The sequence below is a fragment of the Tachypleus tridentatus genome, chromosome 13 (assembly GCF_004210375.1).
Source record: "Tachypleus tridentatus isolate NWPU-2018 chromosome 13, ASM421037v1, whole genome shotgun sequence".
In the NCBI taxonomy this organism is placed as follows: domain Eukaryota; kingdom Metazoa; phylum Arthropoda; class Merostomata; order Xiphosura; family Limulidae; genus Tachypleus; species Tachypleus tridentatus.
The window spans coordinates 225,827,798-225,843,132 of NC_134837.1; the positions used below are offsets into that span (position 1 = coordinate 225,827,798).

Below are 15,335 nucleotides of genomic sequence, written 5' to 3' on the forward strand. Positions count from 1 at the left end.
AATTATAATAATGTGAACTCAAATTTAGGTCCAAAGCATAGTGAACAGGGCATGGGAACCACTGCTAACTTAGTATGTTTAGTGATGTGGCATTATTAAAACCCTAACAAAAAGTTACAGAATGTTGCATGTTGAGTCACCAGAATAACAATAAGAAGGCAAGTAGCACAAAAGTGGAGAAACTCTCACCTCGACATGAAGAAACAGAATACCTGGTCTGGAATTATGAATGAAGATCCTAGCTCCCCAAACTGAGATGCAAGGTAACAAACACTTCCTGCTCCCAGAAATATAAGGAGAATGTGGAACAAATGAAGTCCATTTAATAGAGAAGGAAGTAAAGCTTTACATGTGGAATCAAAAGAAGTCAAAAACCTCTTTCATAATGATGGAAGGGGGGGGGATTGGAGAATCCCAAGGAACAATGCTCCAGAGATAGTGCATTCCCTATTTTGAAAACCAAACTGACCCCGATTTATTTAATCTGGGGATCATCAGGGATGGTTAAAACTACCTTAATCTTTACTCATAACTATCTATGAATGAAAATCTAGTAGTGTATTTGTCTTTGTATTATAATTGTATACCATCCAGAAAAGGTATTCCACAAGTCCACATTGTGCACTATCTCAACATGCTTGTTGTTACCAGGAAATATTCATTTTGTGTGTATATAAAGTAGAAGTGGGATCCAAATGAAAATGAGGAAAGAGTACCTTCAACACCAAATATTACTAAAATCACTTTAAATAAACTATTAAATCAAAATTTCATTTTCATTATGTTGTAAAATAAAGAAAATATACAAATTTCAGATCCAATAAGGCAGATATCAAATAAAAAAAAGAAATGTCTAAATGCCTAAGTGTAGATAAACTAAAGACATTCAACACTGAAGAGAAACCCACACAAACATATAAAATTACTTTTGTAATGCTCTGTGATATAGGTCAGGAATAAAGGGTGCAGTGATATAAGTGGAGAGAATTGCACTATTTAACCTACTTTGAGCAATGTAGTGAAGTAAAGACTAGTGCAAGCAAGGTAAGATTCATGCCAATACTCAGATGGACAGAGGGGAAATATCTTCTCTTTATTTAGCTTTATTCTGATGGACAAGTGTTTTGGAAAAGGGAATAAGAATCAGTATACCAATTAAACATAGGCAAAAAGAGAAATTAACAGAGCTAGTGTACACCATTTACACATTGTAACAGGAAATTCATGTAAAACAGATTAATATTATAATTTCAATACAGTCTACAAGTATCTGCTATAGCATAAGAAAAAAACATTTATAAACAGCAGAATCCCATAACATAAAACTAATAGTCTAAATGGATATATGGTATAACACTATGATGAAAACTGCGTACTTATAAAGCGTAGCACACCAACATCAATACAAAATTAAGAAATATAAAAACAAGTAACAATAAAGTGATATATATATATATATATAGAGCAAGACCACAAAAACAGAGGATGGAATCATAATTCACCAAACAAATACAGGTATATAATCAGTGTGTAAAAAACTGTGGCTAAGAATTTAATTATAATCTGTTAGTTTTTTCACAATAATACAAATTTCTGCTTTTCACTAACTATCTATATATAAAGATAGCAAAATTCCATAATTTGTTACTAAAGTAGCAGGTAGACAGAATAGATAAGGTCACTATAAAGTAAGTTGACAGTGTCAACTGAAGGGTTATCACTAATTTTGTTCTTAAGGTATAATGCACTTCTTTGATAACACATACTGGATAAAAAACTAAGTGTTCAGTAAAACAAATAATGAATTAAAAAATATCTTGCACAGAACATATAGTTTGACAGGCATGAACAGCAGAAACATTTGTTTCATCTTTATTACATACTCTGTGCAAAAGATATATTTACATTATTTACCACAAACTCAGATCACATACACTGATGAAAATGCTTTACTACTTGATAATATACTGCTCAAATAAACTGATTATACTTAACTGATCTAAAATAACTTATGACAATAAAAGTGAAGTACATTTCATCTTACTATTCATTGAGTTTTCTATAGGTACACCTCTAAATACATGTGAAGCATTTTTCCAGTTCGTTTTCATTAGAATACTTTACATAAATCAAACGTATAGTTATACTTTAACATCAAGTGATGAATATGCTCAGAGTTCATTATTTCATTTTATATATAATGATTATAATCATAAGAATAAACAGAAAATACAAAAATAAGGGTTTACAGATGTACAACCCAGATCATCATAACAATGTGAACAAATTTTGTCTGTCTTATACAGGTTCAACAATCACCAGATCTTTCTAATTTCTGCTTCTTTCTAAAACCTTGCATGTGCCTATAAATACATGAGTCTATATGATAATTTGCTGATTTCACTGAAAATAAGTTATACATAATCTCTAAATCTAGTAATGAGTATATTTTGTTTAATTACTTAAAACAAACTAGATTTAACATTACATTTATATCTAGGTTTAGTAAATCTATTACATACATATCTCAGTCTACTTCTTATATGACACAAAGAAACAATTAGTGCTAGGCCTAACATTAGTTAATTGTGCCTTTACCACTATTAGGCCTACATATATTTGTGGAGATCAAATAATGTGCCTATAGTTGTATTGACTCAACAAATTTTACTGTTATAATGTAATTTCAAACATGGAGATTGGATCAAGATCAAGTTCAAATATTAGACCTAGGTACAAACATCACATATTAGATTTTAACATAAATAATATGTAGACAAACAACAGTTTATAAGCATAAGGAAAGTTTTATTGATCATAAAACGTGCTACACATTTTGACAGAACATTGGTCTGACTTCAGATATACCAATGTTTTGTCAAAACATTTAGTACATTCCATCTTTTTGTCTAGAAGCTCCACAAAGTACAAGATATAGTTATATTAAAAGATAACAATTTTGCATAATTTGTTTTTTATCTCAAGGTCAAACTCGCAAAGCTTAACAAAATATAACAAGCAGCTACTCACTTTGTTAAAACCCAGTATCAACAGATCAATTAAAATGTAATGATCATGTTCTTGGACCTGCACAGCACAAGATAATAATGTGCATGAGCTCAAGACAAAACTGTCTCTTTGATTGAGATGTGATATTTTTAAACTATTTATTTATCTTTAAATTTCATTTAAAGTTTTGGATTAGCTTGTTCAGATGTCCAAACTTTTAAAGGATTTTCAAGATTGCAAGATTCTGTCATTTACAAATTCATAGTTTAAATGTATTTAAGTATTGTGCATTTTTAAACAGAATATAAATAAAATAGTAAAATTTTACATATATCACTTCACCTATCCAAAAGTAATATGAACAATAACAGTTTGGCTAGGCATACTACTTGATTTTTAAATATGTGAAACAAATTGGTACAAGTTTTGTTTAAATAAAAGTTTTGGCCTTCTTATAACAGCTTCTACTGGAAACTTGATCATTCACTAAAGTTTTTTTTTTTAATTCTTTAAAAACCTTAGTCATCTTCTTGGAATATTGCTTGGAATATTTCAGTTGCTTGACAAAGACTCCTCCATAAAACTTCCACAACTAGCAATAATGTCAAAATTTAAATGCTGTAAATATTGATGCATATAGTTTATTCAAATATAAACACCTCTCTATGTTACAAGTCTTAAACTACAAGAAATAGTGGAATTTTTAGCAGTATAATATTTAATTAATATCAGAAATAAGTAATTTTTTGTCCATTTTTTCAACATTTCTTTAGAGACAGTACTAAATTAGTTTCTTCAGAATTAAAATACATTAATTTTGTATAAACAACTCGGGCTTTACAGTTTTTTTAGACAATTCTTTACACATACTAAATAATAGTCATGTTACTCTACAATAAAAGCTTATTTTGTTAATCTATTTGCAACTCTTCCCTCCCCTGCTCACTTAACACCTGTTATCAAGCAGTTATGAAAACAAGTCTCCTCATGATGAACAGCAATTACAGCGTGCATGCGAAAAAAAAGGTAATTCTACTGACTATATCCATTCCCACTTCTTTCTGGTGTTCAGTTATTCCATTACAGGATGTAGTCACACCAGTAATTATCAAGTTAATAGAATAAAATATCCTTATAAACAGCCATGAAAGTGGCCTGCATTTTCTGTTCTTACAACTTCTAATAGGAATAAAATGCTGTTCAATTAAAAGGTATCAGAAGAAATTTACTGAGCGTTATCTTTTTTCTGATACCTTCTAACCTCTCAACTTTAGTATTTGACTCACTATTACTAACCACTAAATTTGTAAAATATAAAGAAAAACAAGTTTCAAACTAGCCTTGTGTGCATAACCATTTCTTTCATTCAGACTAAGAGCTTTCTGTACGTAGCCATAAGCTTCTTCCAACCAAACAATGACATCTTTTTCAGAATCACTTGTTCGTCCTACTTCAAAGGTAGCTCTTGCCAGTCGCCAGAGAATTTCATCACTGTCTGAGCTACTGTAAGGATACAGTACTTTATATATTTCTCTGTACTGGTGGGACATGTAGAGTTTGTCTGCTTCTTTAATGATTTCATCTTCATCAACCAATACTGGATGCTTAGCTAGAAAAAGGCAAAAAAACATTTAATTCAATTTTCAAGGTCGTAGTCAAAAAGAATTTTTTTTCTTAAAATTTTCCATTCTCTAATTTTAAGTGTTTCATCACAAACTACAGCTGACCGATTAACTCATTTAATATACAAGTTTATTACTAACAAGCAGAGTATCACTGGAAATAATTAATTAATAAAAATGTAAGAAAGTTTTTAACTATGAAAAATAGTCAACTGAAATTAAAACTTGTGATTATTACCATTTCCTATTATGCCAACTGTCTAACTTATCAAAATATTGCCATTATGATTTTTCATTACTATTAATTTCAAATAATTCAAGTTTATTCAACTTAACCAGGTGGTGTCATTTAAAAATAATTAATGATTCCAATCATTCCAACTGGTGGCACAACTGTATTCTACAGTTTCTATATTTTCTGCTTGCACACAACTCATTAAGGTGTGTAGGTTTGGCCTCGTGGTCATTGGTTTCACAAGTAACCACAGAGATGCCTCTTGATCATTTTTATCTTTTTTGTCTAAATGACAATGTAGCTTTAACTTAATTTATTGTTTACGCACATGAATACAATTAGGTGTTACTTCAGGTAAGACTGCTTTAACCAAAAAGAAGTTACAGTAAGATAAAACTAAATACTCTTTATTCCAGAAAAAAACGTTGATTGTTAAATAACTTCGTCATTTAACTGTCTTTTAGGAATGATGGTAACTTATATGCTGAGCTCACTTGGGCCTCAGTTTGTGTATGACTAAGTTCTCTTTCATGCAGAGGCTCTGCTCATAAAAAAGAGCTTGCTCATACACAAAATGAGATTGAGATTAACCAAGTGTGTTCAATAAAGTAAGTTTTAACACTTTTAGGAAGTGAGATGAGGAAGAATGTGGCAAATGGAGCAGTATTTGATAAATCATCTACTTATAGTGATAAACTAAAGGTGGGTGGCTGACAAAAACCACAGAAGAAAACAGGCTGCTCTGTATTAAAAAAACAAAAAAAAAGAACAGATAAATGACCCATAACTGCCAAAAGATGAACATGCAGAAACCACAATTGAACTGGCCAAAGAGAGACAAAAATATGGGAAGAAGTTGAAAAGGAGAACTGGCTGGCACACAAAAAAGGAGTAAACCAATGCAGACTCAGAAGAAATATTGCTAGGGCCATGGAGACTAAGTGGTGACCAAAAAAGGGAAGCTTGGCACAGAGTGTAGTAGTAAATGCACCAAGAAGGAACCCAAAGAGGTAACAAGTCTACAGAACCACCAGTTAATGTAAAGACCACCTTCTCTGCACATTTGGTCTTGGTGAAACAACAAACCCATTAAATTAAAAGCTGCCACAGCACGAAATGCCAACAACCAGGTTTTGTTGTTGTAAGTCCAAAAATGAAACTGGGCAACAACAAGCAGAGATCCTGAAACTGAGTAATTCCCTGTTGTTTGACAAACAAAACATCAGGGGAATAATTGAAATAGAGCAAAATAGAACATCAAGAAAGTTTTAATAAAAGATGGAAGCAGGTCCATCAAACTGCTCACATCATAAAAACACTGATGTGAAAAGAACTATGCAAGAGACCAAACACAGAATACAGTGAAGGTATCCAGCAGTGCACCCTACCTAGATAGAGGCATACAAGAATAGAATTAATGCTCAGAATCACATGAAAAAGCTTTAGCCATCACAACAAGAGGACACAAGATGGAAGCAGAGAAAGAACAAAAGTCACTGGTTTATGGATTATATTTCACTTATTCAACAGAATTCACCGAAGGAGACAAAAGGTTGACAGACCCCAAAATGGATAAACTTTCATACATATAAAGAAAAGTACACATGATAGTCTTGAAAACCTTATTTTGAAAATTGAAAAAGTTGAGACCACCCAGCAAATGAGATAAAATCTTTGAAACAAGACTAGCAAATCCAAAGAATGTATGCTCTCAGAATATAGTTTAAAACAAAGATTTGATCCTTAAATGTGAGAAAAGCTTGAAAAAAAGACATCCAAAGACAATGCAGGCTCAGCAGAAAGTAAGTAAGTAGTAAATCTGGGTTGAAAATAAATCAACCATGTCATGTACAATAGCAGTAACACTTATCATTATCTTAGTAACTCTGAGGCACAATTGAATCACTGGTCCAAAGGCCAAATATTTTGACCTTTAATAATCAGCCCCTTTATTACAAGCTGCCACATATGTAATCTTACACATGTACAAACTATGATAATAAAAGCTGTTTAAAAGTATGACATGGATTTCAATTTTAAATTTTCCTTCCTACCAGTGAAAAAAATTAAGTCAGCTTCTGTCAAGAAAATTTGTTGAGAATAATACATCATGACCAGTTTAACTAAATGTAAAAACTAACAGTTCTTACACAAGAGAAACTGACAACTCTTATCAAGTCTAAAAGAACACTGGAAATCTCCTATACATTTGAATATAAAGTTACTAATTCCTTTGATGTCTTTAGATACTCATATCATTGATAAATAAAACAATACAAATCGTGGAACAAATACAAAAAAAAACAAAAAAAAACAAAAAAAAACCGGCTAACGTTGATATATAAACAGATGTGTACATTTGTATTTATTCTAATTCTAGTTTTATTTTACTTTATTATTATGCATTCTTCTACTTCTTGAAAATACCTAAGGAACTAAATAAAGAATGAAGTTTTAAAATATATATAATATACCTAATATTAAATAAAGATGTCAAGTATAAATATACTTTCTTTTAAATTACTTATCTTTCATTATTAAATCTTCATTTATACACTATTATGAATTATTGTAACTCTTAAATCATTTTATATGTATAATTACAAAGATACATTATGACAAACAAATTTCACTACCTTAAGCCTACCATAGAAAATCCAACATTCTGAATTAAAAGAAGTACAACTGATAATATTTTGAATATTTAAAGATTTTTTGAAACTTCTTCTCAATTCAGTGAACAACCAACCTGAAAATTAAAATTTGCTTCCAATTAATAGTTTATCCTTGAAATACTCTGAACCAGCAATTTTTGTCTTTATATATTAAACTAGTTTCAATATTTCTAGTAAAGCAATATTATTTATATAAATAATTTTTAAGACTTAAATGCTACACAACTCATTTGGCACATATAAAAGTAACTGATAAAAAACATCTTTAAAGCATTATTATGTTTTTGGTTGCATTAATTAATTTTACATTGCACATATTTAAGTACACATATTCCAACATGTGGTTGTCTGGGGTAAAATGAAAATATTTTGGGACTATAGAGTAAGTTTGCCAAATAAGTAACTGGGACAATGTTAAATGAAACAAAGAGACTGGCCAAAAGGCAATTAACAAAATAAACTGACTTTAATAAAATATTCAACATAAAATTAATGTGTTCCTTCTTATCTACTAGTTAAAAACCAAATTCAGGTCCAGATAACATTTAGAATCAGACTTGGGAAGGTTTCTATTTAAAATTAAATCACACATTTCCTAGTACAACTATGCTCCCACTTTACTAATCACTCATTTAATATGTGGGGCCAAAAGCTCCATTCTTTTCATACTAGCTAGAGTATCCATCTATTGGACCAGTGAAATACAAACTTGTTTGTCATAAAGAATAGATAATTGTGCTTCTGTTTTTTCCTTAATATAATAAAAATTAAAGTGCAGTAAAAAATATAATACAAAATTAGATTGGTGGTTCAACCCCCCAACATCATCCTGTCAGAGTGTATTGATTTGGTCATTCTAAAATTAGTGGTTGGTCCAACTCTGTACTTCCTTCACAATCTTTCTTATGCCATCTTGTATCACTGTGTCAAGTTTCGTGCTGATTGATCAAGAAATGGGGAACAATCATATGCACCCATATATTGGCATTTATTTACACAGAAGATGGGAGTCCAACATCCAACCCCTTCAGGACTTTCCTCATGTTATCCTATCTATCTATCTATCTATGTCAAGATACACACTTTGCTATATGAATTTTCAAATAGGATCACTAAGAACAATGTTTTCCATGTGTTAACAATTATCACCTAAATTGAAAATGGCAAAGGAAAGAAAGTGATTTAAAAGATAAGCTTAACATTTTCTCCTGACCCTATTTGATGTAAAAACACCTACACATATTCAAAATTTAAAATATTTGAAAACAAAAAACTCATATATACTATGTTATACAAGTAGTATATGAAATTAAATGTACTTATTAAAATTCAAAATTAAAAAAACAATTTTATATTTCACATGCATTTAATTTATTGCTACCATGGTTTTGCCCATAAAAGCACTTTTCCTCAGTTATGTGCCATACTTAGAATCAAATAACAAAATAAGTTACTACATACTTCTCAGCTGGTTTAACATCTTATTTAATAACAAACCTTTTGTTGCTATTTGGAATGTACTTTCCGATACTATTACAAACTAACAATAAAAACTACTATGTATCTAAACTTTTTATTTTGCGAGACTGCATCACAATTTGAATAATATTTTATATATATTCTCAAATTATACACCAGCTCCATTTTGTGCAACTGAAATAAGTATTTAGTTTTAGCACAGTTTTCTGTTCAAAAGTAGAGTTTCTTTGTAGAGGTAAACTTAAACTGACACTAAATATACTTTTAATTTTCCTTTTTCAGATCTTAGAATAACAAGGTTTTAGATTTTTTATAATTTAGTTGAATATTTAATTTAATTTATTTAAAAACATGGAAACTAACACTATGGTATGGCACACTGTACAAATGTGCTTTATTTATGTAATAATAGATTTTAAAAAGTTACATAAATTTTATACTTAGGTAAAGAATGAAAATTGTTGCACAAAGATGTTCTTAAATAAAACATTAATGTTAAGATCATAACATTGGCAGTCTAAAATTCTTGGTATGACAATAATAATCTGATGATCAGACTCACCTAGAAAAAAGAACATGAAAGACTGGTGAGGTGGTAAATCCAACCCACTAAAGTTGAAGAGAAGATCTGACATATTAAAAATAAGAAAAAGGTAGTTCAAACAAAACAGTAGGACTGGAACAACTGCACAGAGAGGAAATAGAGGTGAGAGAGATGGGAGGAATCATCCTACTGCTCTCCTATGCAGCCCACATCTTTGGAAGAAAAGAGCTGCCTAGAATAATATCAACTATTCTTTAAGATGGAGAGGCATCCAGGGCACAAATGTTCAAATAACAATAACCACAAGAGGAAAAACAATTTTTTGAGAGACAAATGATAAAATGGACAGCAGGCCAAGGGTTCAAAAGGTTGGTGAAGAAGAGAAAGAAATCACATGAAGGATGCAACTGGGAAAAAGGGCTTAACCTTTTCACAATGGAAGCCCCTTTAAATATTTTTAATTGCAACATATATAAATAAATTTTAATATTATTAAGTGTGTTATGATTCTTTTTTTTTTATCCAAGTTTAAAGCCCTTACTTGAAAATAAACCTTTAAAAACAAATTAAAACTTCAGATGTATTATCATATGACCAACAAGCTATGAAAATTTTCAACTTTGACACTGTATCTTTAATAATACAACAGCAGTACTGCAGAGGTACATGTACACAATGAAACCCTTAGATTTTATCTCTTTCATTTCAAAGTGTATTATCATATCACCAACAAGCTATGAAAATTCTCAACTTTAACACTGTATCTTTAATAATACAACTGCAGTACTACAAAAGGTACATGTACACAATGAAACCCTTAGATTTTATCTCTTTCATTTCAAAGTTATCTGAATGAATATAGTTAAAATATAAATGTTTGGAACCCCTGACAGCTGCCATGCCCACCTTCAACAAACTAATTTGAGCTTTATAGCCTTTGTAAATGCTGCATAAACACATGCAACACCATTGAAAAATTCAATATTACAGTATAATCTAACAATGGTTATTTAAAAATTGTTGCAAAGCTGTTGTAATGAAGTACAAGAAATTCACAATTACAGTTGGCTGTTTGATTGGCTATATCAATTATGGGTGTTTCTTATATAAATATATTACCGTTAGAAATAGTTAAGACCTAAATACAATTTAAACAATTATATTTTAGTTAATTATGCATTAGTTTAATTTTAAATTGCATAATTAAAAGGTTTAAAGAATTTTTTAAAAATACATCATACTTTGCTTCCACTGTTAAGGTTTATGGTATAATGCATGAAATGGAAATTTGCCAAATGGTTGTGCATATCTCTCAAAAGAATCTAATATACCTTAAGAACACTGTTGACTTGTGTTGAGATAAATAAGCAGTAAATGAAAAGAATGGAAAGTAAACATTAAAAATTTATTATATGTGAAAAGAAAAAACCCTTAAACTACAAATAAGCAATATAACACCTTTGAAGATATATTTTTTGAAGTTTTGTAGAATATTTTTTATTTTAATGAATCAATTCATTGCATGTTGATAATAGCAAGAGCTAATAAGCAACAAAAAATTAAAAATTCAATATTTATCTTAAAAAAATCTTTTCATATCCTTTTATGGAGGTTCTAGAGAGTATGCAAATAAAATATAAAACTTAGATGAAGACAAGTGTTTTTAATATTTAAAATGAAAATCACCTTGCATTAAATTTAACTGTTTTAATGAAAGTAATTGCAAAAAAAAAAAAGAGATACATTTATTAAAAACAATTACATAATTGTCATTATTTGTGTACAAGACACTCATGCTCTTTAACAAAATTACACCAGTTTTTAAGAGGATAAGTTCAGAAATCTCAGAGTTCCTGCATGTATTTTCATACAAGTAAAATTCACAACTTGATTTACACAGATTGCACAAAACTGGCATGAAAGGGTTAAAACAGGACAGAACAGGCAAAAGGAAGAGATTATTGCCTAATTAGAAGTGGAAAATGATAAATAATGCTGCTAAGTGGCATGTACACAAAATCCATAGAAGTTGCATGTGAGGTAATAGCTCCAAGTGGTGCAGAGAGATAAGTGTTTCTGAAATAATTGCTAATCATTTGCAATTGATTAACTTACTTAGCTGCATTTTGTAATACAAGTTCTATGCATTAATGTGTGCTACATACTAGTGTCCTGGAAGTCCTCATTATATGCATATTCAGCATATGGAAATTTGCCCTTATGTGAAAACCCTAATTCTATCAAAAGTTCATTATATATAAAATAATTCAGAGTTGTGAGATTGATCATGGGAAAACATGTTCAGAATCAATCACACCTTGCCTCTTAGTGCCATAGTGTCTCAACTGCTCACCACTGATGTGAGTGGCACATCACTTGGGTTCCCATCAATCAAACAAACACATCCTGTCTCAGTCTCATACTGACCATTGTTCTGTGTGGATCTGCACTTCTTGTGCTCATTTTATGGACACCATAACTTCTCTTCCTGCACAAATTACAACTGACTTCCACATATCCTGCAAATTTATTTTCTACCTCTAGCTAAAAATCTATCTATGACACAGAATAGGACTGAGTTAACACTAGAATTGAAGTTAAACATTCTAAAGCATGGGAAGGTTGATGAAGGCCCCTCTGTGCTTGGTCATGTCTACAACCTTAAAGAGTCAACTATACATGCCATTAAGAAGAACGCTGATACACAGTGATAAACTCAACACTACCATCAGCAAACTGAAGACTAAAAGTATGGTATCTAGTGTTAGTAAAGATGAAGATCCTGGGACTTTGGACTGTTGATCAAAACCAGAAGAAAATGAATCATAGCTGCACCAGTATCAGAGGAAAAGTTTTTGAAAATTTATGAATGCTTGATCCAGGAAAATGGTGGACTAAGGAACCCTTTATGGCCAGTGAGGATTAATTTGCTAAGTTTATTCATTATCAGAACTTGCAAAATTTAAAGATGATGGTGAATTTGCAAGTGCTCACCATATGGCTGTTGCCAGATACCTGAAAGAAATGAGAGCACTCATAAGCAGAGGGGTACAAGACTCAAACAAGTTTTTAATGCTGATGAAACTGAGCTGTTTTTGAAGAAGATACTTGTACAATTGGTTATTTGACATTTATTGGTGCAAAGCAACTAGGCTATCTACGCTAAACAACCAGTAAAAAAAAAAAAAGTTAAGTTTAATTAACATAAAAAGCACAAAAAATAAAGTTAAAACAAAAAATGAACAAAATTCTGATAAAATATCTAAAGATAATTAAAAAGATCTATGGCCAATAAAAAGTTAAAAACACAAAGTTAGACAATGTCACCACCTACAATGACACTGTCCAATGTCAGTAGTAAAACTACAGAAATGACATGTCTAAAATGGTGCCATTTCTCATAGTTATAATGCTGGCACAATTGTAAAATGTGAGCTATTGTGACTTGGGTATCACAAAGGCCACACTTTGGTGGATCAGTTCCTGATAAAAGAAAATAATGAGTTAGAAAACTGTTGCCAATCTATAGCGTATTGAGGACAATTTCTCCTTCCAATCTTTACAGAAACAAGACAGCCAAAGAACAACAGTTTTTTTCTAAAAAAGCTTGTTATGTCATTGCTTATTCCAAGTTGACTGCTAACTACCCTGAAGCTGAACCTTCAATGCAGAACTGTAGCCCATATACAGGATAGGCATAGCTGTGATGGCATCAGAATAGAGAAAGGTAACCACGATGTCAACAAGTTCATTCCCACAAATACTGATATGGTCAGGTAACAAAAATGAGACAATTGTTTTAGATTGTTAACAAAATAAGGTGAGAACTAATGCTAAGTGATTATAGGGCCAGTAGAGAGTTAAGAGTAAATAGTACAACTAGTATACTGCATAGTTTCTACATGGTCCAAGGCAAGATAAATAGCATACAACTTGGCAATAAACATAAAAACTGTAAAGGCAACCAACTCACAACAAACCATGGCAGTTTCCAGAGTCACCTGATTTTGAATCATCTGTATAAAGAGGAATGGAAGAATGGCTCCAAAAATGTTCAGCAAAGAGAAGACGGTATTTCCAATCAGGTTCATCCACCTTTCTCATGACTCAAAGAAAGTTCACACATGGGGATGGCAATAAGCCATGGTAGAATGAACTGATCAGTGGAGACAACAACATCATCCAATGACACATACAATTTAGCCAGCTGTGCATGGATATGAGGTCACAGGAAAGAATTGAAGACCACCTATTCTGAAAGAGCATAGCCCACTGAGAATAGAAGATATAATTCTGTGTGGGGTGCTATGATACAGATCAAAGTTTAATGGCATACTGCAAAGAAAGTTGCAAATGGTACAGGTAAAGAGGGAGTTTGTGAGACTCAATGTTTGAACTTTGGACTTGAGAAATGTGGAAAGCCCCTGTGCAAAACTGAAGCTCCAGATAGTGAATGGGGTCCACAACCCTAAAAGCTGAGGTCCTGGCAGTATGGTAGACCAGAGGACACTGGAATTGAATGAGAGCATGTAGTGTTGTAAGTCAAAGAACACAGAAAAAATATTTTTCATCTTCAGGAAGGCTTCCCTGATCAATGTTTTATGTCAAATCAAGTGGTCCATGGTAAAGCACTGTCAGTGGAACTCGCACTGGGTGGGTGAGAAGAGGTTATTTGATTCAAAGAACCAAACAAAATGAGCATTAACCATTTCCTAAAAGACTTCACAGAAAATAGCTAGTCAAAGCAATTGGATAATGGTTAGAATCTTGGGATCCTTTCCCAGCTTGTAAAAAGGAAGAACAGCCTGGCACCTAGTATAAGGAAAGAAATTATTCTCCTAGCTCTAGTTAAAAAGTAGCAAGTTAAAAAGTAGCAGAAGAATAGCAAGAAAGGCAGGAAGGAGATGGCACAGCATCAAATAGTGAACATAACTATGTCTGACCAATGTACTGCTAGACTGGTGAAGAGCAAGCTTGAGTTCTATCAGTGTAAAGGGGCACTTAAAATCATAAGATCAATTGGCCCAAAAAGAAAGAGGCAATCACTATCCAGAAATTTGATAGCAAAAAAGATGGGAAAAGAAACAGAAGTGTTAGATGTATAAGAAAACCTTTTGCCAAGACTAGCAGCAATGCACTGGACATCAGCAACTTCCTGGCCATTGGAGAGCAGGACAGAAATGGAATGGAAGTATACTTCCCACTGACCTTCTAAAATTATAAGGGACAAGATTCAGAAGTGGTAGAAGAGATGCTAGTTGTGATCTTAATCCAAGATTCTTTATGGCTAACCCACTATGCACAGGAACAGGCTCACTGGAAAGCACTGCAGTTCAAAAAAAGTGGGATACCTGTGAAAAAGCATCCTTAGCCCTTTTTTTTTTTTTTTAGCTTTTGCACTTCAATTAATAAATAAAAACAAATAACACTAACAAATTTAAACCAATGCACACAAATACAACAAAGACATACAAAATGCAACTAAACAAAATACTAATTAAAATAAAAAAAGCAAACAACTTCAAAAACACTTTATTCCTACCCACACAAAACTGACTCATGCACATCACAAATATACGGCATCCCCAAACCTCATATACCAGATTGTCCATTACTATCAATAATGTACACATATGAATTGTTTTATTACAGTCTTGGTAAATACATAGCATAGGCACTCCTCAAATATCTAACATCAGCCAGTTCATTCAAAGACTTCTAATTTCAAGTCTAATCTTAATCAACTTAATCATAAAACCTTAATGGCCAGT

The 15,335-nt window shown here is 31.6% G+C and overlaps 1 protein-coding gene across 8 annotated transcripts in view; it reads right to left on the bottom strand.

Moving 5' to 3' along the window:
• Positions 1-15,335, bottom strand: part of LOC143236492 (regulator of microtubule dynamics protein 1-like) — a 61,928-nt gene that overhangs the window by 37,664 nt on the left and 8,929 nt on the right. For 6 of the 8 annotated variants that reach the window (XM_076474789.1, XM_076474786.1, XM_076474783.1 and 3 more), the window contains one exon: positions 4,350-4,618. In XM_076474789.1, the coding sequence (XP_076330904.1) occupies positions 4,350-4,618 (269 nt within the window). Of the gene's footprint in view, positions 1-4,349; positions 4,619-9,582; positions 9,792-15,335 lie in introns of those variants that run through there. The other 2 variants (XM_076474790.1, XM_076474787.1) reach the window with 1 other exon arrangement.